Source organism: Lycorma delicatula, chromosome 2 (genome assembly GCF_047948215.1).
Source record: "Lycorma delicatula isolate Av1 chromosome 2, ASM4794821v1, whole genome shotgun sequence".
In the NCBI taxonomy this organism is placed as follows: Eukaryota; Metazoa; Arthropoda; class Insecta; order Hemiptera; family Fulgoridae; genus Lycorma; species Lycorma delicatula.
Genome location: NC_134456.1, coordinates 6994976 through 7021909, shown reverse-complemented (window position 1 = coordinate 7021909; position 26934 = coordinate 6994976). Strand labels below are relative to the sequence as shown.

The 26934-nt window shown below is 26.7% G+C and overlaps 1 protein-coding gene and 1 long non-coding RNA gene across 4 annotated transcripts in view; one reads left to right on the top strand and one right to left on the bottom strand.

Annotated features, from left to right (window-relative positions):
* The window catches only part of LOC142320448 (arylsulfatase B-like), an 83158-nt gene that overhangs the window by 5611 nt on the left and 50613 nt on the right, over nt 1-26934 (bottom strand). For 2 of the 3 annotated variants that reach the window (XM_075358223.1, XM_075358226.1), the window contains exons 5-11: nt 25522-25777; nt 21622-21779; nt 16093-16228; nt 12512-12670; nt 11162-11359; nt 9835-10051; nt 2836-6838 (exon numbers count right to left, since the gene is read on the bottom strand). In XM_075358223.1, the coding sequence (XP_075214338.1) occupies nt 6484-6838; nt 9835-10051; nt 11162-11359; nt 12512-12670; nt 16093-16228; nt 21622-21779; nt 25522-25777 (1479 nt within the window). In that variant the 3' untranslated portion in view covers nt 2836-6483. Of the gene's footprint in view, nt 1-2835; nt 6839-9834; nt 10052-11161; nt 11360-12511; nt 12671-16092; nt 16229-21621; nt 21780-25521; nt 25778-26934 lie in introns of those variants that run through there. The other variant, XM_075358224.1, reaches the window with a different exon arrangement.
* On the top strand, nt 11235-25884 carry LOC142320449 (uncharacterized). The gene is made up of 2 exons (XR_012755393.1): nt 11235-11371; nt 25543-25884. It is a non-coding gene; the product is annotated as an uncharacterized LOC142320449 (long non-coding RNA).

Sequence of the window (26934 nt, the reverse complement as noted above, 5' to 3'; positions counted from 1 at the left end):
TGGTATGTTAACCCACCAGGTTGATCTAGTGGTAAACGTGTTTTCCCAAATCAGCTGATTTGGAAGTCAAGTTCCAGTGTCCTAGTAAAGACAGTTACTTTTATACGGATTTGAATACTAGATCATGGACACTGGTGTTCTTTGGTGGTTGGGTTTCAGTTAACCACACATCTCAGGAATGGCCGAACTGAGACTGTAAACTGTTCATTTACACTCATACATATCATCCTCATTCATCCTTTGAAGTAATACCTGAATGGTAATTCCCGTAGGCTAAACAAGAAAAAGGGAGAGTAGATGGTATGTTGAAAAGTATCATCATTTTGATGTCATCATCAAGATTTTGAAGTGAAGGATTGTGACGCAACTTCAAAACAAATTCTAAGGCAACAGAATATACCAGCTAGATTTGTTACCAAGTCATACTGTCAAATAAATGGAAAAATCTTTTGAAGAACGAAATGTAAGTGCTTCCATGGCTAGGCAACTCCCCAGACTTAAACCCAATTGAAAATCTTTGAGCAATAGTCAAAAAACGGCTTTCAAAAATGAATTGTGCTCTAAAAATTGACCTCATTAGTAAGTAATAGTATCATGATGAAGAAATAAAAAAAAATGTGTAGTACACTTTTTGAACTGATGCCAAATCGTGTATGTGAAGTGATTATATAATAAAGGAGGACAAATTAATTACAGATTTCACAAATTGTACAGACATGATCTTTTTTTAGTAAACTTAGATTTTATTAAATAACATCTGTGTTCAGATTATCTACTGCTGTAATTGTTTATAAAGATCATTTTGATTTTATTGGTAACACTCATTAATTATTTATTGCTAAAGTAATTTCAAAACCAGTCACTACACTCTTAAACATTGTGTTTTTTGTATTGTTCATTATGTTTTTTCTTAATATTTTAGTGTTGTATTTTTATAAGTTTTGTAATACTCTTTTTATTTACAAGATGAACACAATACTTCAAAAGCAAAGGAGTATCATTGTGTATTCTCACCACCCAAGTATGTCACAAAGGATGACTACTTTAGTCTGGTAGGTGGGGTTGTTTAAATAGAAATGTAAAATAGTTTAAAAATCTTTATATACTTTTTCACTCAAAAAAAGGAAAATGTGGTTGTGAAGTAAAACCATATCACGTTTATTGGTTGTGAAAAGTACAAGATTATCTGTTGTACATTTAAATATTGAAATGTGGCATTAACATCTTTTAATACTGCTAAAAAAACAGCTTGTTTAAGCTGGCCAAAGAACACACAGGCCAATAAATAAGCAGTTGACTGCTTCAATAATGGGCAAGAACATCTATAATAAGCCAAAACTTATGAAGTAAACAACAGAAGAGTGAATTTTTTCTGATGATAGGCATTCTGATTTTTGTACAGGATTGGTAGGGTTTTATGCTCAAGATATACATTTGTACAGTTCATAACACTGCTAAGTAGCACAGATAGTTTTATCAGTAATTGACAAGTAGCATTAAAAGAGGGAAAAGTTTATAAGGTACAGGTGTTTGTAACACCATACTGGACAACGGGATGTACTCGTATAACACACGAAAATTACATGCATTAAAAAAATACTGCAGCTAACATGTTAATCATCCATCAAGGATGTATAAGCAAATTACAAGAAAAGTTGTTCAACTTGCTGTGATTGATAAATTGATTAAGGCAGTGGTTCCCAAAACTGTCTTGCCTCAGAATGATGTTGTTCTGTGAAAAGTGAATCAGCATTCCATGAAATGTAAAAAAAAAATTAAATTTATATGAGCCTGGGAATGGTTTTAAATGCTGTGACAAGTTCAAACAGATTAAAATCAGTACCAAAGTTGATGATCTAGCATATCAGCAGATAATTTTACTAAGTGTAACAAAATAAACTTATTACCAGGAAAAAATATTATAATTTTTTTTAATAAAAAGATAACATTGTATCTTTTGGTACAATTTGAATTTTTGAGTGAAAGAAATTTTAAAGTAGATGAAAAAATTTCTTTTGTAATTTTAGAATACTTGCACAAATTACCAACTACCCTTTAAAAATATTTTCTAAAATCTAGTGATGGCAATTCCTGGGAAATCCATTTACAGTGACAGCTATGCTTTGTGAATATAAAAATATATAGAGTTAATTAGTAATTTAATTTTAGAACAAAAATGTTAGGGTAAGCTATTAAATGATTTTTGGACAAATTTAACAGAAGAGTATCAGTGTTTCAAAACTAACTATGCATGTTTCATTTCCTTTTACAATTACATATTTATGTGAGGCTGGATTTTCATGTTATGCTAGAACCAAATCAAAATCCAGGAACAAATTTGATGTTACATGAGGTATGAGAATTTAAGTTTCTAATATTGTATCCTACATTAAAAGAATTTGTAATTGAAAGACCAAAAACACTGAAGTAATTAAGAATATAATTTTACAATATATAGTATAATATATTATATATAAGTTTATATGTTATTATATAAGTTAATATAATGTTAGTTTATGTAATAATTTTTAAATTTTGTTTTAAAAAATTATGACTTGAGAATAATTATTTCTTGTTTTCTTAATGCGATTTACTTGTGTATTTTATTAATTATTTATATTTGTACCTACCTACTCTACAATGTAACCAAGAATGTTCTGTTAAAATTCACTATTTGTGAAATGTTCCATTGTAGGAAAAGTTTTGGAAATGCTGAGTTAAAGTATAATTCTATGCTATTGAAGTAAGAAATACATGGCAAAACCAGTTTTTGAATGTTTCTTATTATCATACAGTGATAAAATGTTGCCAGGATATAATAAAGAACAAGGAATATTAAAACATGTACAGAATCTTTTTATTACTAAATTATGAAGAATACTCTTTTTCATTATTTTTCAATTAATTTGACAGGTACTGTATAAATATTTATTTCTATCTAAATATATATAAATATAGAAATAAATTCTTGTACATCTAAACAGGATTTTCTTTCGGTAGCACCTACCAAAATGTACTGATTTTATTTCGGTACACTTACTACTAAGCTATCCTACTAATTGTAAATATAAGAATACCATCCACATGTCATAACAAATAATTGTGCTCTTATTTCATAATGATAATTGCTAAAAAAAAAAAAAAAAAAAAAAAAAAAATTACAAGATTTTATGTAGAATATTTATATTTAAATAAAGTGTGCTGTTTGCTCTATCAAATTATAATTTATATCAATTATTTGGCTTTGCTATTATTATAACAACAAGGTTACTGAGACAACCACTAATAAATTAGTTACTAATATGATTATAATATGTCTAGAAGAGATGATCTCTTTGAATTATGAATTAATCATAGAGGGGATTATCTGTTACCATGGCAACACTATCACTTGCCAGTGGAAACAGTATTTACCCCGGCAATAATTTTTATTACTATTCCGTTTTTTTACGTTTTAGACAGAATAATATTACAATATCTATAAAATAAATTTGAAAAAATTAATTTGATTTCATTTTACTTTAAAATAAATTATAACTCATACAAAAAAATAATAGTAAAAAAACAAAAACAAAATATCTATAACAAAAAGAGGTAACAATTGTCATAACTTAAATCTATCACAGTCATCGCTTAATAATTAACACTAGTTATAAAATTATATTTATATTAATGGCAAGACATTTTTCTTAATAATATTACTCTTTTTATGCAAGATAAAAATGATGAATTTGTACATTTATAATTTAAATGAATAATAGTAACAATAATAGAAAGTCCATTAGAAATATCACATCTAATAAGTGTTATTTCATATCTTTACAACATTTTTTAAGCATTATTATCCTAGTTACTATATCACTATGTCCTTATCACCTAATCATTTTGTTATAGCTAATTTCTATATTTAACAAAAGAAAATAAATATTTTCTTATGAGAATTTTTTACTTAGAACAGTGAAAAATTCTTATAATAAAATGTTTTCATTTAAATTTACTGGAAGGTTATAACAACGGTAGTAATTGATTAACAGTCACTCAGTGATTATTTATGTCTTATCTTTAAAGGGAATTGCACAATATCTATTTAATTATTTCATTTTGATGAAATACAACAATTTTTCTTTTTTCAGTTTATCTCAAACATAAAAACTATAAGCCTGAGTAAAAACGTGTTAACAATAATTGACTAAGAAAAACAATGAAAATGAAAATAAAATTTTAAACCGCAATTAAATTACATCGGTTTATAAATACAAAATTTTAATTTAATAAAATAACCATCTAAGCCAACTTAAGAAATTTTATATTTATATATATGTATATATAAAAAAGGGTTTTGATCCCCAAATTTGCATTTTAAATGGATAGGAAACAAAAGAGTCCCTGTTTAAATCACCAAATAACATAAATATCAAAGATAAGTATCTCTAAAGGTACATCCTTAAGACAGATCCAGGTAGTTGCGATCCAGCTCCCAAGTCATAGGTCATATTTGTAGTCTAGATCCCAAAAACACAATTATGGAATAAGGGATCAAAAATAAGGGAGAAAGAATAATCTGCCTATTAAGGGACTGCAAAATGAGATGAAAAAACAGCCCTAGCCAAAAGACTGGTTTAATGCTTCTTCTAGGTAGTGGGTACTTATCTGGATAAAATCTGTTGAGTAAGGTATCTTTACCCAAGCTGGTAATGCCATGTTAATGTTCAAAATCTTTACATTGACCAGCTCAAATATATCTGAGAACAGCCTTAGGTTTCTTTTTAGGAAATGTTTTTAACCAATCCTCAAAGTTGTATTATTTCCCGCCTCTGGGTTTCTGTTTTTAATATTTGCATGGTTTTTTTATTCAAATTCTATTTTGTTTTGTATATGTGTTCTTACTGTTTATAAACTTTATGCAAGTGATGGCTCTTTACACTGTCACTTCTACATTTTTTTATATAATCTGTTTCTTGTTTTTTATGTTTTTTAGTTTATAACATTTGTCAGCTTCTACAGTTATTCTGTTCTTGTTATTTATTTTAAAATTCTTGTCTATGATTTTTTGTTTTCATTTTTAGTTTTTATTTCATATTATTTAGTTATAGTTTCTTAATGTTTTATATTTTTGGCCTTTTTTGTATATGTGCTTATTGTATTTTATTGAGGACGATGATAAATGTACTGTTTTTTGTCTGTATTTTTTCTGAATTCAACTGAACTATAAAACATTTAGTCAAACCCCTGCTGAGGGTAAAAAATTATTTTACTTTCAATTTTCATTAATAAGCTCTCTCATTTTTAGATAAACAAATTTTTAAGCTTTAATGTGTTTAAAATTTAAGATAATCCTTATAATAAATTTTAAAAAAGCTGGGAATGTTGTTATGCTTTCTTAGCAATTCAATTAAGATTAAAATAGAGTCTTTCTCTCTGTAATACATTTTAAATCATTTTTAACCTTTTGATTTTATTACTTATTTTCTTATTTATTTCCTCAACTAATTCAAAATAATTTTAAAAAAAGTCTAGAATCTAGAATGTTTTAAATACTGTAGTTATAAACATTTTTTTTTAAATTTTCCTCCGTCATCCTTTAAATCCAAGATGGGTGTATGATTTCTAACTCTTATACCTCATTCTATTATATTTATATTCTAAAATGTTGAAAAATCTAAAACTATGAATATGTATATTAAGTTTATTAATTTTGGAAGATGGAGAGGGGATGAGGGAAGATTTTTTGTATTTCTTTTTATTTTACGTTGCAGTTATTAGTTTTCAATAGTTCCCTGGTGATGTATTCCCAAAAATGTGTCTGCCATGAAATATTAGAAATGGAAACTAGTCTCGTCTGATTTCATAGAATTTGTAGGATCAGTGCTTCTGGGACTTAATTAAAAATTTTTTTTTTAAATCTGAGAAATTAAAAAAAGATCTGGGTATCTCATTGTATTTTTCCTTTTAGATAATAACTAGGAAATACAAAAAATGTTGATGTTAAAGTAAAGGTTGATTTAATCATACAATAAAAAGTATAAAAAATGTTATTTCGCTAGATTTGTCAAAATAACATAAGAGTAGTTAATAAAATCATTAAGTTGGCTTGATTTTTTTTTAGTTGATTTTAATTGGCAACACCTAAATACTTATTAATTATAAAAATGAATAATTCATTAATTAATTCCAGAGTTTTTAGTTGTCACAGAAAATTTGTCTTGCAAAATAAATAAAATAACAATAATCTATATACTACACTTAATCTAAAAATTATATTTTTTCATGACTGCCTTATTTTTATCAGAAAAAATAAAACAACATTATTTAACATTTATTTCTTTTACAGATATTTCATATCGTTGGGAATGCATGCATTTTTAAGATCACATTATGCTACTTATTTATGGATCTTAATATTTTTCTAAATTTAACACAGAAATCATCTGTGATAAAATAAACTTAATGATTTTTAGAAAAAAATTAAATTAAATCATAACCTTATTCAGATGAATCTGCTTCATCATTATTAATTTTCTTTTTTGTTGAACTTCCATTCATCCTAAAGACATTGATAACATTAACTGATTCACCTACAGCAGCTGCTATTTTATTACTTGGTGTTAAATGACGAACAAGGAATACAATTATGATAAGTAAACCAAGTGCCAGTCCTGCTGCCATAATAACTAAAGTTGCAAATTCTGTAGGTTCATCTTCTCCTTGAGATGTGATTTCTATAAATGCTAGTGTATCCAATTCATCATGCCAACTGACCCAAGTGTGATTCCATAACGCTGGATCTGCTTCAGGATCTTCAGGAATATTACGAGGCTTAACAACTGTTGCTCGATACCTGTAAAAGCAGAATTAGTAAAAGCAAGGTTATAATAACAAAAGTAAAATATTATATGTATTCTCTTAGTCGTAAATGTCAAATTTAACTGAAAAGTATAAATAATTAATACGTATAAATAAATGTATGTATGTCATAAGTAACGACAAGTTGATAATAAATAAAACCATAAGAAAAAAAATTTACTATGATTTTTCTACAAGTACTTGTTTTTTATAAGGAGCATGTTTTATTTTACACCTTATTTAAAACAAATTTCTGGATTTACAGCCAGTTCCACTCTGCTATTTTCAACAATTTGCAATCATTTAACCATTGAGAACAAAAGAAATTTCTTGAAGTGTAACTGGGAAGATATGAAAGTTGTTAGATTTGAGGTCTCACTAGTAAAAATGGGGTGACAAAAAGTTCCAATTGAATCTTCTGAGAAGAATTGATGGTAGTATATCATATTTTCATAAGAAAATAATTCCTGATGTTGGCTCTGTCACCTGTTCTGAATAGTATGATTCACTTTAAAAGTGATTTGTAGCATACATCTACAGTTTACAGTGTATTGCTCTTTGTACTCTTATTTGTTTTTGATAAAGATCATCTTATTGTTCCCAGCAAACACCAGCACTAATCTGTTGAACTCGCTAGACCAGTTTGAATTTTCCTCCTTTGTTGAACTTAAATGATATCACTTTTATGGATTATTGTTTAAACTGAAAATTTCCCTAGTCATATGTAGGAAACGAAATGTGACTTCTTATCTCTGGCAACTGTCCAAAAATGGATAAACCATTTTTTGATTTCATTGTACATATCAATATTTTCTACAAGTCAATAATTTTTTGGATACATTTTACATATAGTTTTTGATTACTTGATTCTGTTCTGACAGTTTTGTACACTATAAATGTACAAAATGTTTGTACGGAACAAAATGTTGAACAAGATGTTCAGTCAAAACAATAATCCATAAAAGTGATATCATTTAAGTTCAACAAAAGAGAAAGATTCAGTCTGACCCAGTAAGTACAACAGATTAGAGCTATTGTTTACTGGAATCAAAAATGTGGTCTTTTATAAAAAAAAAGAAGTGTACAAAGAGCAGTACAAAGTAAACTGCTTTCATTGGTATACATGATCAAGGGTTGATGTTTTAAATCTAAAACGTTGAAAAAGTCTTTAAAATTTAATATGTGACCTATGAATTATAGTGAGTGCATTCTCTCACACACATACACACTCTCTCTCTCTCTGTATATATATATATATCCAGTCTTTTAATTGTTCATGTAAAATTAAATATTATAAATATATTAACAAAATATATTATCTTGATAAATAAAATTTGTTAAAACTTTGGATATAAACTTTAAAATCATTTCAAATCAAAATGGAATTAAATTTTTTCCCCCTTTAAATTTAAGATTTCAAATCAAAATTAAAAGTTAAAAATTCCATATATAAAAATATGTCATCAAATAATAGAAATATTAATTAAAAGTTAAAATGATAAATATGTTGAAAAAAATGAATATGTGTGTGTAGTTGGCAAGCCAATATTATATTACTGTCATACTATTATGCTAAGTCTTACTATTATATTACTGTCATATATTATTATTGACAGTAATATAATATTGGCTAGCCAAACCACACATTCATTTTTATAAGCTTTTATTTAACTTGCTTTAGTTATAATCAAATTTTGCGATTGCTATATCTTTTGATCTATCGTATGAAAATCAATCAAATTTGGTACACGTATGTAACTTCGATGACAATACAATACTACGGTGTTAGAATTTGATATGACCCACCCCCACACCACCACGCGCTACCCCTATGCTAAATTCATGCATTTAGTTGAAAATTTTCATTTCTCATGAACTATCGTATGAAAATGATTGAAATTTGATTCAAGTTTTTTTACTTTTTAGAGGGTTTTTCTAATTTGTTTCCTTTTTTTACTAATGTTAATATTAATATTAGTTAAATAAAAGCTTTTTTTAAAAAATAATTTTTTATATGAAATCAAATATTTTTGTAATTTTTTTATTTATTTCTTTTTTAACTTATTTATCATTTTAACTTTTAATTAATATTTTTATTATTTGACAATTTATTTTTACATATAGAATTTTTAATTTTTAACTTTTAACTTTGATTTTAAATCTTAAATTTAAAGGGAAAAAAATTTAATTTTAATTCCATTTTGATTTGAATTAATTTTAAAGTTTATATCCAAAGTTTTAACAAATTTTGTTTTATTCTATTTATCAAGATCTTATTTTGTTAATGTTGTGTATTTTACTTGAACAATTAAAAGATTGGATCAACTGAAGATGCAAGAAAATCGTGAAAGTACTCTTGTTTATATATAATGATATAAGGTAAATGTCATCCTACCTAATTTGATTTTATTATGTACATGGTGGATCAAGTTATTTATTTATATTTGTATAATAGTACAGAGGAATATGAGTCTTAAAACTGACTTTAAAAAAAATTATTATATATATATTTTATTACATAATATATATAATGTGTGTGTGTGTGTGTGTGTGTGTGTGTGTGTGTGTGTGTGTGTGTGTGTGTGTGTGTGTGTGTGTGTGTGTGTGTGTGTGTGTGTGTGTGTGTGTGTGTGTGTGTGTGTGTGTGTGTGTGTGTGTGTGTGTGTGTGTGTGTGTGTGTGTGTGTGTGTGTGTGTGTGTGTGTGTGTGTGTGTGTGTGTGTGTGTGTGTGTGTGTGTGTGTGTGTGTGTGTGTGTGTGTGTGTGTGTGTGTGTGTGTGTGTGTGCATGAGTGTGTAAATCAAAAATTAATTATATTCTCAAATTAAATACACAAAGATTTTGTTTTAGTAGTTATATAAAAGTTAGAAAATATTTTATTCTTCTGTACTCAGATAGTTAATGACAAAGCAATAAACAAATAAATATTGTGTAACAATATAAAAGTAAAAGTATATAAACAAAGTAATAAAGTAAAATGTTTTAAACATACCTTAGCAATGATTCTTCAAGACTTTGTAAAACTAAAGGTTGATCTTCAGCAAAATTTACTTGCTCACATGGATCATCTCTTATATTAAATAAACATGGAGCAATATTTGGTCGGCATTCAATGTTTGTTCTTGTTTGATTTGTTTCTAGACATGTTATTTCAGCCTGTTGGCGTAAGTGAAGTACAGTTTCCTCTTGTAGCAATTTCCATTGACTACCTATAAAAAAAGGATGAGTGTTTTAAAAATATTAACTTATTTAGTAAGAATAATATATAATGACATTTAATCCATCATGTTTGACTGAGAGGAAAGAGAAAGTAATATCACTTTTTCATTGAAAGTAATTTTTCACTTAGAAAATCATCAATAATTTTTTTCCTGTTAGAAGCAATTTAAATATTTATTTTGATAATTGTTATGATGAACATTGCTGTCGTTGAGTGTCTCTTAAGTAAATGTACAACAATGAAATACTAAAATATAAATGAAAATGCTCTTAACTCAAAATCAGCCATATTTTTTTATACAAGACCAGTACTTGAAGTGTACTGTAGCCCATTTTTGAAACTAGCTCTGAAAAAATATCAAATGGCTATGATTTTGGTTAGAGTTGTCTAATCACAAATGCTTTATTTTTCAATGCCTTTTATAATTATGAATCAGAATTCTATCTTTTCCATTTAAAATGTTTGAGTTCCTTCTCACTGTGGATGCCTAGGGGTGTGTTGGTCTCATATCGAAAAATAGAATATTTCCAGTTAGCCTTAGCTAAATTTCATTTTTCTATGTTTAACTGTTGAAAAATTACATAAGGGTTCTTATATATTATTAAAAAATGTATATATTTCTGTTATTACTAATAGTAGAAATTGTTATTAATAATTTTTAATTCATTTGGTGAAGGAAATGAAAACAGGTAGAATATATCAGATAGCATAATTTTTGCAATCCATTTCAACCATTTCTGCCACATCTCAGCTATTTATCTGATTTAACTAACTGATTTAAACAAATGGGGTGTCATTTTTTCACAATAAAAAGCTTAGGATTAAATTTAATAAAAAGTATAATTTGATAAAATTTATATTTATGATAATAACTTTAAACGCTTGATTTTAAAGCTTAAATGGTCGCTGTTATGGAATTTTCAAGGGTAAACTATCCAAAGTTATTTATTTTACAGATGTTTTCAAGTACATGTAAACAAATTTCATTAAAATATATGAATCTGTTTTTAAAATTTAACTATTTATTGAAGAAATACAAAATTGTGAACAGATTTATTTATTTTTATAGAATAATATCAATAAAGAAATAATAACTTACTTTCAGGTTGTGAGACCAAATTAAATGAGTGTCCATCAGTCTGTTTACTTAATTTTTCATGTATCTGTTGTCTTGTAATGAAGCCAGCTAACGTAATGCCAACTCGAGAGTTTAAAACTGATTTTATATCATATGAGATGTCATCTGTACGTCCAGATTCACCATACCATTTATCAGCAACACCCTTGTGCACTTGACCTATAAATAAATGTAATTTTCATTAATATTAATAAATATACATATATATATATTAAATGACATTTAAACCACCCAAACACAGTAAATAGATAAGTTAAACTTACCATATTAATTCCAATAATTATAATTCCATTATCTATTTACTGCATTTTGGTGGATTAAATTTCATTTTAATTTTATTTTATTTCTTGTTTCATACGTTTTTACTTAATATATTTCTTTTTAATTTTGGGTAGTTTTATAATTAGATAAAACTATTTTAATGTTGCCTTCCAGGAAATCCAGATTCAAATTAGATTTATAAATATGAATAATTTGTAACATTGGCTTTAAAAATTCACCTGACCTTGACACTTATTCTTACCGAATAATTACATAACTTTATTAGTAGAAAATGAAGCATATTGGTCAGTTTTGGAAAGTGAAATGAGTATGGTTACAGACCCTTAATATTAAAAAAATACTACTTTACTTCACATTACTAATAAGAAACATCTTAATTGTTTACAAACTATTCCAAAATTTGTTCCATTCCTATAGACACTAAAACAAACAATATGCAATTAAATGATAATAAAATCTACATAACAGTTTTAATCAAGTTACAATATACTGACATGACACAGTATAGCAATGAAACTTTAAATATCTGTTAAATTAGATTTATGTACACCACAAACAGTGAGCAAGTATAGTGCTAACAACTCCATTGCCTATATTAGCTCACTTCTATCAGCAAAACGATCTGTTTGATATTTATATACAAGCATATATAAAGATTTTATAATATTAGTCAAATACTTGTAAATACTAAAAAAAACTTGGTCTATCTAAGTTCATATGCGATGAAAGTTAACTTGAATGTCTCTACAAAGGTAGTGTACAAAGATAATTTGATTAATTTTTTGAATTGGAATAATGCACTGTTAAAAAAATAAAACAATTGGGTATAAATAAATTTTTTTTCTGTATAATACAATAATACATTTTTTTTCTGGGTAAAAAACAGTTTTGCATTATCATCACCCATATATTAAGGAATAAACTTATTAAAAATTTTCAACGGGAGTAGAAATTTTATAATTAGGTCAATAAAAATACTCATTACTGATAGACAAAATTAAAAATATTATCTTAAAAAAAAATGATCACCTTTTATGTATTTCCAGTCTCCTTGACGTAAAGCAGCATAAACATCACCAACATCATCTATATTGTGAACTAATTCTGTTCTTGGTGATTGTTCATCTTCAGAAAGCATTGACCACATGTTCATACCATCAATATCTCCAAGGTCACTGATATCTCCTCCTACAAATGTAATTATTAGATTATCAAGTTAAATAAATGTTAGATTACTATTGAACAGTAAATTATGATTTGAAGTTAGTTATGATTAGAAGTCATGCAACTCAGTTTATTTTTAATTTAACCTTATTCCTCTTGTTTGAAATAATAATCAATGATGATGTTTTAAGTATCAATTTGTTTCAATCATGAATTTGAAGCAACGTAAATTTTTGCTTTTCAGAAAGTTATAAATCAGTATCATATCACATTTTAGTTATAGCTAATATCTCTAATAATGGGATCAGTCAACAAAGGGGGATAGGCCTACAGACTGACCCCAAACCTCCAGAGGTGGCTGGACCGTAAACACGAGGAACTGTGGTACAAGTTGACTCAGTTCCTTATGGATGCTTTAAAGCACCATTTCTCAATCTGGGGGGTCACAGTGATATGAAAGGAGGATTGCAAAATTAGCCTACAACTTTACATGTAAGCAATAAGGAAATCGTTTTATGAAAAAAAAAATTTATTATAAACATTTCACTTACAGTTATAAGTACACATAAAAAGAAAATAAATTAATGAGATTGTTGCGTTTGTTTTTCATTTAAAGTTTTCTCCATACGTGGATTTACCATAGAAACACGCAAAAGCAAATTGTTTTCAAATGATAAAGAAGATTCCTGTTTGGTTTTTAAGGCAACCATAGATGAAAAACCCTTTTCGCAGAGGTATGACCTGGCGATAGGGATTAATATTTTCAATGCTTTTGTGACTAAATTTCTATATTCACTATGACGAGCAAGACAAAACATATCTAAATCTTCAGATGGGAATTGTATTTGTAATGTTTTATTGGGAGACATTTTGATGAGTTGATCGTGAATCTCAACTGGTAACTTAGTAGCTGCAACAACATTTTCACTAAATCGATTCAGTACCCACCTCTTCGAAAAATCATTTTTATCTTTTACGAAATACTCTTCCAACTGAATTTTTGACTCATACAAATGTATCTTCATGTTATTTAAACTGTACTGAATAATAATAGTCTCTTCTTCATCCAAATTTTTCTCAATATAATATAATATTTTTCAAGTGCTGAATTAATTTTGATGGCTTCATGCTTTCATCAGAGAAAACTTGAAAGCAAATGATGCACTGTGGCCTTCCAATCAACAAAGTAAAACCATAATTAAAATAACTGTCATTGTACAATCTTGTCTTTTACCAATCGATTCACTGGAAGTAGATAGTACTTAGTTTTTCAGAAATTCATCCATTTTGTATCAGAATCTAATTGAAAAAAAAACAGGTACATCGTTTGACCATACACAAAAACCAGAATCTCAATTATTATTTTCAATGAAACTATGCTTTTAAAAACTTAAATGGAGGCACCAGATGCACACTTCACATTCGAAATTAAACTGATGTTCTGCAACCCCTTACGCCTTTTTTATACTGCTGAGAACATGATGTGTTCAAACATATCATATGCATGTTCGAATGTGATGCTCTCACAGCGAATATTATGCAAGCAGACCAAATTCCAAGGAGCACGTACATCAAGTGGGAACTTATAAATTGTTCATGTTTGTACACTTTCATACATGCATGTTCATACCTATTGCTATCAATGCAGATAAATAGTTTTAACTAGGTTTCATTGGCTTGGGGGTGGGGGTTGCAAAATATTTACTATATATAACTCTTTTTTTTGGGGGGAGGGGTTATAGAAAAAGGTTGAGAATCACTGTTTTAAAACATACCTGTGTGCGTGGACATTGAGACCCTCTGCAGTATGTGACTATAGTGGGGAGGAGAACACCACAGAACACATGGTGTTCAAGAGTGTGTTCAGTTTTTGCAATATAGGGAAGCATGCCAGAAAAAATTCAGTAAACTTTTCCCAGATAACATCATGAGAAATATGCTGTGGTCTGAATGGACATGGCATGTGTTATCCATGATGTTGGTGAATATCATCCATAAAAGAATTGTGAAATAAATGCAAGGCTGAATAATTCCTTCTAATTCTCCATTGGGGCTGTGTTTATATTAAATTAGGTTCAGTCCCAAGGTAGAGTAACCAAGAAAACATATAATCACATTATAACATTAATGTCTTATCATGTCACTATTACTATTGTAAATCCTACTTTTCAAAATGTAAATGTAAATATATGCAACATGTTTAAATTTTTATATTCTTATTTATTGAATTCTGAACTGTGATAATGGAGAAATAAAAATCTAAAAAAATAATTTTATAGATCATATTTGTTACCTTTCTTTAGTACTTGTATTTATTATCATAATAAAAAATAAATTTTTTAACAGGTATATCACTGTTGTGAATCAATAAATAATTAATTATTTAATTATTAATTTTTATCATAACTTACACATACACTTAGATAAAGAGAGACAGCTACATCAATCACATACAGAAACAGTGTGAAGGGGAAAAGGAGGAATCCCACGTGCGAACATGCAAACACACACACTGTACATTAATACATTTTATTCTCATATTATTGTTTCAGATAATATAAAATTTTATGTGTCTTGGTAATTTGGAATCACATTCAAGTTTAGTTAATCAACTAAATATGTAACAATATGGTGATAATAAGCTAAACTCTTTGCTCTATAATTTATGATAACTTTTCTTCACACTAATTTGTGATAAGTTCATAACTATTGTGTTTTCTTGTGAAATATCAGATAACATTAGGTTTTTGTTGTTTTTACTTATTTCTAATTAAAAATCAGATTAACTTTATTATACTTGTATTAACAAAAGAGGCAGCAAAATTAAAAAGCCAATGTTTAAGTGTTCTTATTCCATGGTTAGATTGTGTCATCAAAATTGTTTTTTGTATTTTTTCATATTGCCGTTGTAGATTTTCTTTTATGTATGAACATATTGCTTCAGTGAAGTGGCTTGTGTAAAATGATTTACTGTTGGAATAATCTGTATACTTTTATAAAAAACACTTCATCCTGTTTGTCCTATGCCAAAGTTATTACTATTCCAGTAATCATTTTTGTACTAAACAGTAAAAGTAAACAAATTTATATTGTTTGAGATATTAATTATTCAAAAAAAATTTCATTGTAAAAGTTATATTTTGTTAATTATAATGAATTGTGATACAAGTATTTAACATTTTTATAGAACAATACTTGTCAAAATAAGTATCAACTCTCTTTTCTTTTATTTAATTTTTGGGCCCAGCAACTGTCTATGCCTTTTCTCATAAGTATCTGGTCTCACAGTTCATGGTCTTACTGCTGGAGCTAATACTTTTGAAAACACATATCTGACTGGTAGGAATCTGTTTCATTATAATAATAGGGTAACTTTTGTTATGTTTGTAAAAGTAGGTGATTTCTAATAAGTATTAAAGTAGTTAATAGATTCCTACGAGACTTACCAGCCATGGAATAAAGTGTTGGAAGCCAGTCTACCATATGCATTAATTGATTACTGACACGTTGTGTTTTCTTTATAAGAGGGCTCCAAACTGCTGCAACACTTCTTACTGCACCTTCCCAAGGTGTCTCTTTGATCTGTGACAGATAAACAAAATCTAATTGAAATTGTTTTGTACTTATATATTATTAATCTTCTTGAAAGTATGTTATATTACATTGATAAAATAATGCCTTTAATCTACAAATTACTTATATATAATAAAAATAATATTAACAACAAGCAATAAAATTAATTCAATAGTAAAATTCAACAACATTTGGCTTCTTCATGAAGTCACAAAGTAAATTATCAAAACCAACACTAACACCATAATGTAATGAACCACAATAATTTTATTTTATGCCATTTTTCTTTTCAATAATTTTTCTTTTATTTTTTTGTGAAGCAATATTTATATTTAGAATAAAAAAATATTATTTAGAAGAACAATGATAATGTTATTAACTAATAAATATATCATTATTATTTATTTTATTATTAAGTAGAAGCCACAACTTGTCCAGTAAACACTACTGATCAACAACACGTTCTGAATTTTCACTTAGTGTTTTTACTTTATAATTGGATATCAATATTGTTTATAGTATTTGTGATTCAGCAGAAAATTTTATGTTTATTCATATTATTCATTTAATTGATCTATTTATGGATTAATCTATAGATTATTTAATTTAAAAGTACATTGTTTTTATCTGTGTGTTTTGTATAAGTATCTTTTTTTTGTTTTCAATTATCATTGATGATGATTAAAAAAAAAACTTTACTTTGCATTTTGTTTCTGTTTCTGCCAGTAATCTTTCCATTCTTTGACTAACTTTGTCTCTTCTCTTTGGAAAATTTTCTTCCCCCTTTTCTTCTTGGTTTTTCCTGAATAGTCATTTTTTATTTATTTATTTTTTTTATTCTCCTAATGTTTATGTTGCAATCTGTTCAACTAGTGAATAATAAGCAACCCCCCAATGAGATGAAGATGATATGTATGACATGTAAATGAGGTGTTGTCTTTTACAGAATCAGGCCAATCATTCCTGAGACATGTGGTTAATTGAACCTCAACCACCAAAATACACTGGTATCCACTGTGTATTATTCAAATTCGTATAAAAGCAACTAACTTTTATTAGGATTTGAACCTTAGAACCTTCAACTTAGAAAATCAGCTGATAAAAAGCTGATTTGTGACAATTTGTTAACCACCAGCCTGATGGGCTCCTGACTACTTATGAATACTTTCATTTTATAACTGTTAAGTATTTCGGTAAAAAATTTCTTTTTGTTTAATATTTAATTTCTTTAGAGCTTTTTTGATTTTCTGAAAACAGTTATTTTTACTCCTTATTTAGAAGGATAATTAAAGATTCTTTTTGTTAATTTGTTGTCCTCCATTCTTTTTAAGTGTTTGTAAAAGCCTAATTTTCTTTTTCTTTTAGAATACTTATTATCTCAAATTTCTGAAAATCTCTTCATTTGATCTTGAGATATTTTGATTAATTTTAGGCTTAGGTCCTAAAATCTTTCTTCAAATTTTTTTCTTTTTTAATTATTTTTTCCAATCTTGACTGACTGTCACATTGCTTCTGGAGCAATCAACAATCAGTCATCATGCTGCAATTTACAATTATTCTGGTTTAATGGTTGTATGAAGTGTCTAAATTTTGCATTAATAGAAAGGGATTTTTTATTATATGTATATTTTGTCAGACATAATGGCTGACAATGTATTAATGTATTAATTGCATTCATTTTTGAGTTGGAGTTTTCCAGGGCATTATACTGTATTATTCCTCTGAGATATTTAAAATTTTCAACTATTTCAATTTTACTATAGTTATAAATCTAAAGTTTTTGGAAGAACTTTGTTGTTTATGATTTGTTTGATAGAAATTGTATCCATTTAAATTATCATTTTTATGCATTTCATATAACTTGAGTGTGTCTAGTGTCTATCATTTGTTGTAAATATATATATTATTTTTATATTGCTATTGTTGTTTGCATGCAAGACACTTATTTCAGTGAGATGGGTTTATAAAAAATTATTCAATGATGGAATGAAATGCATTCTTTTTAATGTGAAAAGTTGCATCCTTTTGTTCTATGTAAAACTTATTATGGCCTGAGCATCCAAGTTTTGTAACCCAGCATAAGTAAAATTTTTTGAATTACTTATGCAAACCATATTCTGATAATTTGTATTTTATGCATATATTATCTGATAATTTATTTATGTTCGGCATACAATATTATTGATTGCTTTTATGAATTTACAGAAGATCTTTTGATTATTTTTTAGTGTAAGTGAATATTATAAACAAATTAATAGGTTAATAAGTCTTTTATTCTGATCAGTACATAATAATGCATTTCATTTTCTCTTTTTTTTTTAATAATAATTTCATTTTTTCATTTTTTAAAAAAAGTAATGTTTTTAGGATAGTTATGCTATTCCGCAGATAAAAAGCATAACATAGATGGATTAAGGGAAATTATGGTAAAACCTTGATCATAATAGCATCACAGAATACATAATTAATGATAAAATTAAAAAAATAAATGCGATTGAAGTCCATATTAATTATTTAAAATATAAACATGTAATAATATTAATATAAATGTATGGATTTACTAAATATAAAAAAAATAGTTGCAGAATCCAGATGATATTAATTAAAATTATTTGAGTTCATATTTATGTACATGTTAGATGAGATGAAAAATGTTGTGGTTTTAAATTCTTAATTTTTTAATTAGTTTTATTCAAAAATTAATTGACAGAGTAATATTGTTTTATAAAAGAAAATAATTAATTGTATTTTAAATAAATTGGTATGAATTTTTAAAAAATGATCAGTAATTTATTAAAAATGATAATGGAAGAATAATAAGGCCCTTTCTCATAAGCTGAAATATTGTTTTGAATTAATAAAAAATCAGTTTTGTTGTCTGATATAGGTGAACATTTTTTTAAAGAATAAATGACAATTGTTATCAAAGATTGCAAATTCATAAATATAAACAAAAAGATAAGTTAACATATCTAATAAAGAAAATATTCATTTAAAGTCTGGTAGCTCATGAATATCAAAATTCAGAACTTTATATGACATTGCAATTTAATTAATGATAATATAGCCTAATATAATTGTAGAATTATATTAATAGTTATTATGTTTGTAGTTTTTATCCTGTAATTTAATTATTTTTAAGTAGGTGTATGTTCTACAATCAGTACATGGTTTTAATTAACATTTTTTATTAGAAAAAACGTGAGTTTTGTTTGACCCAGTTATTAGACACGATAAAGTACATTTAATATTTATGCATCGAATACTGATGCAGTATAAGGTATATGTGTATGAATAATGCACTTAATGGTTGAGTGGTCAACAGGGACATAGTATGGTGTTAATATCTTGAAAGTATTGTATTTAGTTGTATATTTATAGTCTATGTTATAAAATGTGGGAGAAGGTCTTTTAAATTCATGTCAGATATAAACAAAGAGATTAATTTTATTTCATGAAAGTTGAATTAGACTAAAATGTCTATATTTTTTTGTGAAATATAATAGTTGTGTACTTTTTATTTTGTTATATAAATATAATTTTTTAACTAATTAACATCGTTCATTCTTTTTGTTCAACCATCACACATACACACATACACACACACACACATGCATACACATACACATATTTACACTGCTGTGCAAACACAGTATGTGGGTAGCTGTAAATTTATTTATTATTTTAGTATTATTTGACTACAAATATTATAAAAATAATTATATATTCTAGGTTACGTAACTCCTTTCTATTAAACACTAAAAATAAACAGCAGCAGTTTACCAGTTCATTCAACCTTTTTTGTTCCTGACCTAAATAATTTCACTTTTATGATTTATTATTATTATTTTATATTATTTGTTATTCATGTGCTACTAGTATTATCTTTTAATGTGTATATTGTGCTGTAAAATGAGATATAAGTTGCTCATGAAAATGGATAGCCATTACAAAGAATAACAAATATCTCGTATCAACCTTACTAGAGAAAAGGTGGAGTGAAGCGGTTTCTCATTGCTTCATTTTGTGCTGAATATACTTTTTCTATATCAACATGACAAGCTGTTCTCTGAACACTCAACATCAATACCCTCAGAAAAAGTAACCCAGATTTGGGTTATTTCTATATTATCTCTATCATTATTTGTATCTCCATCATAGCAGTATGATCAGATCATATAGTGTAAAGTAATAAATTAATGTATCCTTTTCTATGTAATATATATATATATATATATATATTTATGAATGTACAATCTTTGCTAAAAAAATAATCACTTATTCTCAAAAAAAATTATAATGTCCTCTTCTATCATACTAGAGATGCAACTGTCTTTTTATAACTCAACACAATACTTTAGCTTACAAGAAAGGACTTGCATTTGTTTCCATTGCCATTTTTAATAAATTACTGAACCATCTGAAATCTTCCCACCAATTTATTTAAAATACAGTTAAAAGAATTTTTTTTAACAGATAAAAATATTTGTTAATGCACTCTCAAACAATACAAATTAAAAAATAAAACAAAAATCCATGGATTCTCTACATCCCATTCAACATGTATATATAATTATGTGCTCAAAATAATTTTCAGAAATGCTTTCTGAATTTTGAAATATTTTATAATAATTTTTTATATTTAATATATTTAACCTTAACATCATTTCACCTGTTTATATTTTAAATAATTAATATGGACTTTATATTTATTTTTTATCTCATAATTTATGTTTTTATATTAATAATTTAATTCATAATTATGTACTGATTAAAATAAAACATTTATTTACATTATTTAACAATATAAAAAATTTTGATAACATGTATAATTCATTTTAATTTTGTTTGTATTTTTAAACAATACAGTGAGATCTAGTTATGTGCATACTGGGTATCATGGCCATTATATAATGGTTGGTGATTTGATATGAAACACAGACTACATTTGAAAGTGGTAAGACCATTCCCAGTAATAACGTTTTCCTATGCCAGAGTTCTTAGGGAAGTGAGAAATGGACTGGTTTCCTGTCCCCTTCTTCATTGAGCCAAATAAATTTTCTATTACATAACAACATGCTAAGCCCTAATAAATGCAAGTAACATAGAGTTGGCAACCAATACCTTTACTCATTTAGCTGCAGGAATTGACTGTTTAAATGTACATCATTGCTTTCAGAGAAAGCATCTCGAAAGTACTGTTACTTCTTTGTTAAGTGTTTTACTATTAGATAACAATCATCAGGATGAATGAATATGATAGTTAAAGTAAACAATTTCAGAAAAAATAATGCATCTAACATATTTCTATTGATTAGAAGTGTATATATATATATATATCATAAATATAAACCCCTAAGACATATATATATTAGGACAGTGCATACTAGTTTAATACTTACGCCTCTTAATGGATAATTAGATCCACGATTTGAATGTATACCAAATGTTGGAGCGCCATTATCAGACATGAATAAAATGATTGAATTATCAAGCATTCCATTTTCTCTTAATGCTGATACTATTTCCCCAACACTTTCATCCAGCTTTGACACCATAGCTAAACAAAAATATAAATATAGTTTATTATTTACATATTATTTTAATGATTTTTTTTATGTCGAATTTATATATATATATATATATATATATAAATTAAAATATATATGTGTATGTATATATATATATATATATATATATATATACATACACATATATATTTTATTTCATTTAATTAGATAAAAAGTTTATTTAAGAATAAATAAAGGAGGATGACTTACCTGATTCCACTATATATGCAAGAGCGCTTTTGTAATTTACATGTATCATCAGCTGCATTATATTAATATTACAGTTAACATTTTTATTGTTAATTTTAATTAATTTTTCATATTTTAAATTTTGTTCTAATTTTTAATTTAACTGAATAAATGTTTAAATTCTTAAAATAAAAATATTAAAGGTTTTAAATTTTAAACAAAATAAATAAATGCATAATGTGTTATTATTTTATGAAGTATGTAATATAATTTGAGATGAATATTTGAATATGTATTGCAGCTGATGATGTAAATAAATTGCAAAAGTTCTCCTGCATATATAGTAGAATAAGGTAAGTCATCCTACCTTATTTTTTCTATACTTTGGTTGATCTAATAAAATAAAATAAAATATATATATATATATTTTTTTTATTATATGAAACCATCATTATGATTAGTAAGGTGTTTGAGATTTTAGTTAAGTTTTTTTAATTTTAGATTTAAGTTTTTTATTTCAAAATTACATCAATGAAATACTGTACTTGTATTTTGAGACTTCAGATGTGAAGTCTATTTACATCTTTGTCAGCATTTTATATTAGTAATATTGTAATGAATTTTAATAACAATTGAAGATTCTTCTTGAACTTATTTAAATGATGTATCTTTTTGTTCTTTTTAATTTGATTTTGTTTTTATCATATTCATTATGTATTTTAATTCAATAATATTATTTAATCTTCTATACCCATAGTTAAATGGTCTGTAAACTGTATTTTATTATACAAAGAGATTTTTAGTTGATTTGTGATAAATGACTGTATTTGCTACATAACTGGTAGGTGCTTTGTTCTTGTGGTATATTAGGTATGAATTAAATAATGTGACTTGTGTTTCTACCTCTTAAAGGAAGCAGTGAGAACTGATTGTGAGCTCTTTGACAGAGACCTTGGAGATATCTGAAGTTGCCTGACACACACACACACACACACACACACACACATCAATGCTCCCCACCACTTATTTTATTGTGAGTCATCATTTACTGCAGTTGTGTTTTTGTTGAATGTTGGAATGGTGCTAACTTTAAGAATTGATCAGTAAGTCAATTAAAATTTTTTAGTAAAACCAAACAAAACACCAATGAGATGTTTTCACATGCTTATTGAGGTTTAGGGGAAGACACGCACATTTAGGGCACGTCTCATGCACACATGTGCATGAGACACTCAAATACATATTTGAGTGGCAGAAAAATTCAATGAAGGACAACAGAACATGGAAGACATTGAATGTGCTGTATGATCTTCCATTTCAAGAACCTAAGAAAATGTAGAAAAAACTAGCCAGATTGTACAAGAAAACCCTGAATCATTGACCAAATGATACCTAAATCCATAAAAATTGACAAAGGTACTGAGTGATAAATTTTGTGTGTGGAGCTCAACATGAAAAAGGTTTCTACCATGATGGTATAGGATTCTTATACTAGAGCAAAGAGGATGACACCAATAAATTGCAGTGACATGTTGGAGCAACTTGATATCAACCTCCAACCAATTTTTTTAAAAATCAAGTGATGATTTTAAACAATCATTTATACAAATCTGGATCTTCCAGTATGATCCAGTTTGGGACAAAATGACACGTAATGTACTGTAATATACCATCATTAACAAGAATGGAAAAAATTTCTTCAAAGTGAGTCCAAGTTTTAAACCATATTCATTGTGTTTTATGAAGAGTGAATTCCAAAAGATACAACAATGAACTATCATTATTACAAGACATTATTGACAAAGCTGACAGTGAGTCAGAAAAGAATATCCAGATATGTGAAAAAATGGTTTCATTCTTCATTAGGACCTGCTTACACAGCTCTTTCTGTGAAAACTTTTTTGCTGACAAATGCATTACTATGTTGGAACATCCTTCATATTCACCAGAATTGTCAGGATAAGACTGTTTTGTCTTTCCTAAAGTGAATCTGTGGTTAAAGGAATACGTTTTAAATCAGTTGATGCAGTAAAAAAGAAAACAGCAGACATGTTAAAAAGTCTGACAAAACTGATCTGCTCTATGCCTCTGACTTATGGAAAACAAGACTGTGTTGATAAGTGTATTTACACTTATCACAGAGCTGTATTAAAGGGGAGAAGAATTAGAATTGTAATATATTAAGAAAGGTGAGTTATTGTATCAGTGTTATTAACAGACAAACCTTGAATTAGGAGGGGCTTCTAAAGACTGGCTTTTTCTATAAGGACCTCAGCCTAGGTTGGGTTTTTTGTGAAGCCATTAAATAGGAAACATAATCTTTGAAATGATGCATAGGCAGGGCTTCCTCCACCAAACTACACAAATACTACACTGTTCATCAGATCATTTAATAAAATTAAAGACATAATTTAAAATATTAAAAGTACGGAGAGGTGGTACGTCTACCATTTAAATCACTGATATAAAATGAATTTATGAATAAAAATAAACCTTTTCATGAAATTAACATCTTTGTGATTGTATTGAATATGAATAAAAAATAAAAACAGTAAGAGGAAAAATTAATTTTAATAAATTAAATTAATATTCTGATAATTAATTATGAAATGAAAATTAATTAATAAATTTTAATATTCTGATGTTAGAATTCTTTGTTCAGGAATCATGAGTATAAATTATGTAGACTGATATTTACAAAATTAAAAATGTTTAATTATTGTGTTTATGTTTATGAATTTGCCATCTTTACTGAAATCAAAGGTCACTTATTCATAAAATATCCCCTTTAGCAAAATAGACAACAGAATTGTTTTCATATAACTAAACACAATATTTCAGTTTATAAGAAAGGGCCATATAACACTTCCATTACCACTTTTAATAAATTGCTGAATCATTAAAAAATCTTCTTACATTTTTTTAAAGTATAATTAAAAGATTGCCTTTTACAAACACAATATTACTTAAAGTGGATTAATGAATTTTTAAATAATATTAATTAAACAATTTAAAAAAAAACTTGAGTTTTCTACTTCCTGTTCAATGTTTATGTAAATATTTGCTCAAATAATTTTCATTAATACTTTTATTGTGATTTATTTTATAGTTATTTTTTTTTATTTAGTATCTTTATCTATTTACCTAGTATGATTTCATGTATTTACATTTTATATAATTAATTAAGACTTCAATCACACCTATTTTTTTTTTTAATTTATAATTTTTTGTGTATTTTGTGATACTACTTTGAACAAGATTTTATCACAGTTTTCCTTGATGCATCCAGGCAAATAATTGGGCAGTCCTTTTTTTTTAATCATAGAGTAGTAGTATATTTATCCATTTTGATATGGTCTATATTATGTATTATTATATACCAATGATAATAAAAAATTCATTTAGAATGTAATTTTTTAAAGTATTTTCTATTTTAGTTGGTCTACAGCAATAGAATACTTAAATAATTTTTTTAAAAATATTTTCTTCACAGAATTTTTGTTTATGATTTTTAAATACAATTTAACAATAAAAAAATATTACCTGCATACACTCTTCTTTCAGGATCCTGAATGTGTCTAAACCTTGCGATATCTTCATCTGGTGCTTGAAATGGATCACGACGATTACCAGTATGCGGTGCAAGATGTGCAACGTACAAGAACATTGGATTTCTATTATTGTGGCTTTTGATTATGTTAACTGCTTCATCAGTGAATAAATCAGTAGAATATTTACCCTTAGCTGACCAATCGACTGTATGATTTCGACGCATATCATACCCATCATAAGGTGAAAACTGTTGATTAAAAAATAAACATTGATTAACTAAGTATGAAGTCTTTGTTATATCTAGTTATGTAAATACGTTTAAATGAACTATGAAATAAATAATTTTTTAAGTAATGCTATAAATATACAATTATTTTTGAAAGATGCCTAATGAAGACGAATAGAGGTATCTTTTTTCTTCCTTTTTTATTTCAAATTATCCAAAGTTTTACCATACTCTCTTTTTCTGTTTACTACCAAAGAACACAGGTATCTACAATCTGTTATATCACAATACTGATAAATAATGAAAATGAAACAAAATCAGATAAACTAGTTGTTAATGAATTGGAAATTTGCCACAAAGCCCAACAGAGTTGCAGAAAAAATTAACAACACTATGTGCATATTCTTTGCTTATAAAAATATCTGCATAATGTATACCAAACTTTTATTAATTTAAATTTCTATTAAATTTTGTTATTCTCTTTTGTCTATCTCTTTTCTTGTTAACTCAAAGTATTAAAGTATCAGGTGGTTACACATGTGGGAGGTGGAAAATATAGGTCCCAGACAGACGATTTAAATTTTAATTCTAGTACTTTCTTGATAAGTCAACGACCATTCTGTTGTTGGATTCTAATTCAAAAATTCAGGATGTAAACTACAAGTAAATGAACAATCTGACAAGTTGTCGAGGTACTTGTTAAGATACATGAAGAGTGTAATTAATTGTTTATGGCTGAATAAAAAAAAATAATTAGATTGTACTAAATTACTAACCGGAGACTTACGGAATATTTTTTGAATCGAATCAATTAAAAAAACTTTCCATCTTTTTATTTATTACTAATAACAATTATTTAAAAGTTCTGAGTCTATTTACTGTACTAAATTACTACTTTTGATCTATTAGTTTTAATATTTGTATATGCAAGTAATCTAATTTTAACAGTTGAATTTATTGATAATTAACTTAAAACCTAGCTTTGTCAGAGAGCAAAGTTACTTTTCCTGTAACTCAAATCAACTAAAACAGTTTGAAATAATATTAATCTTATAGTGATGAAGTACAGTGCAGTTGATTGATTGTAAGAGTTAGTTGTTTGATAACTAACTCAAGAGTGATATAATGCCCACTTTGTACCTTTTTATTTTGATGTCAACCCAGTCTATGAATATATG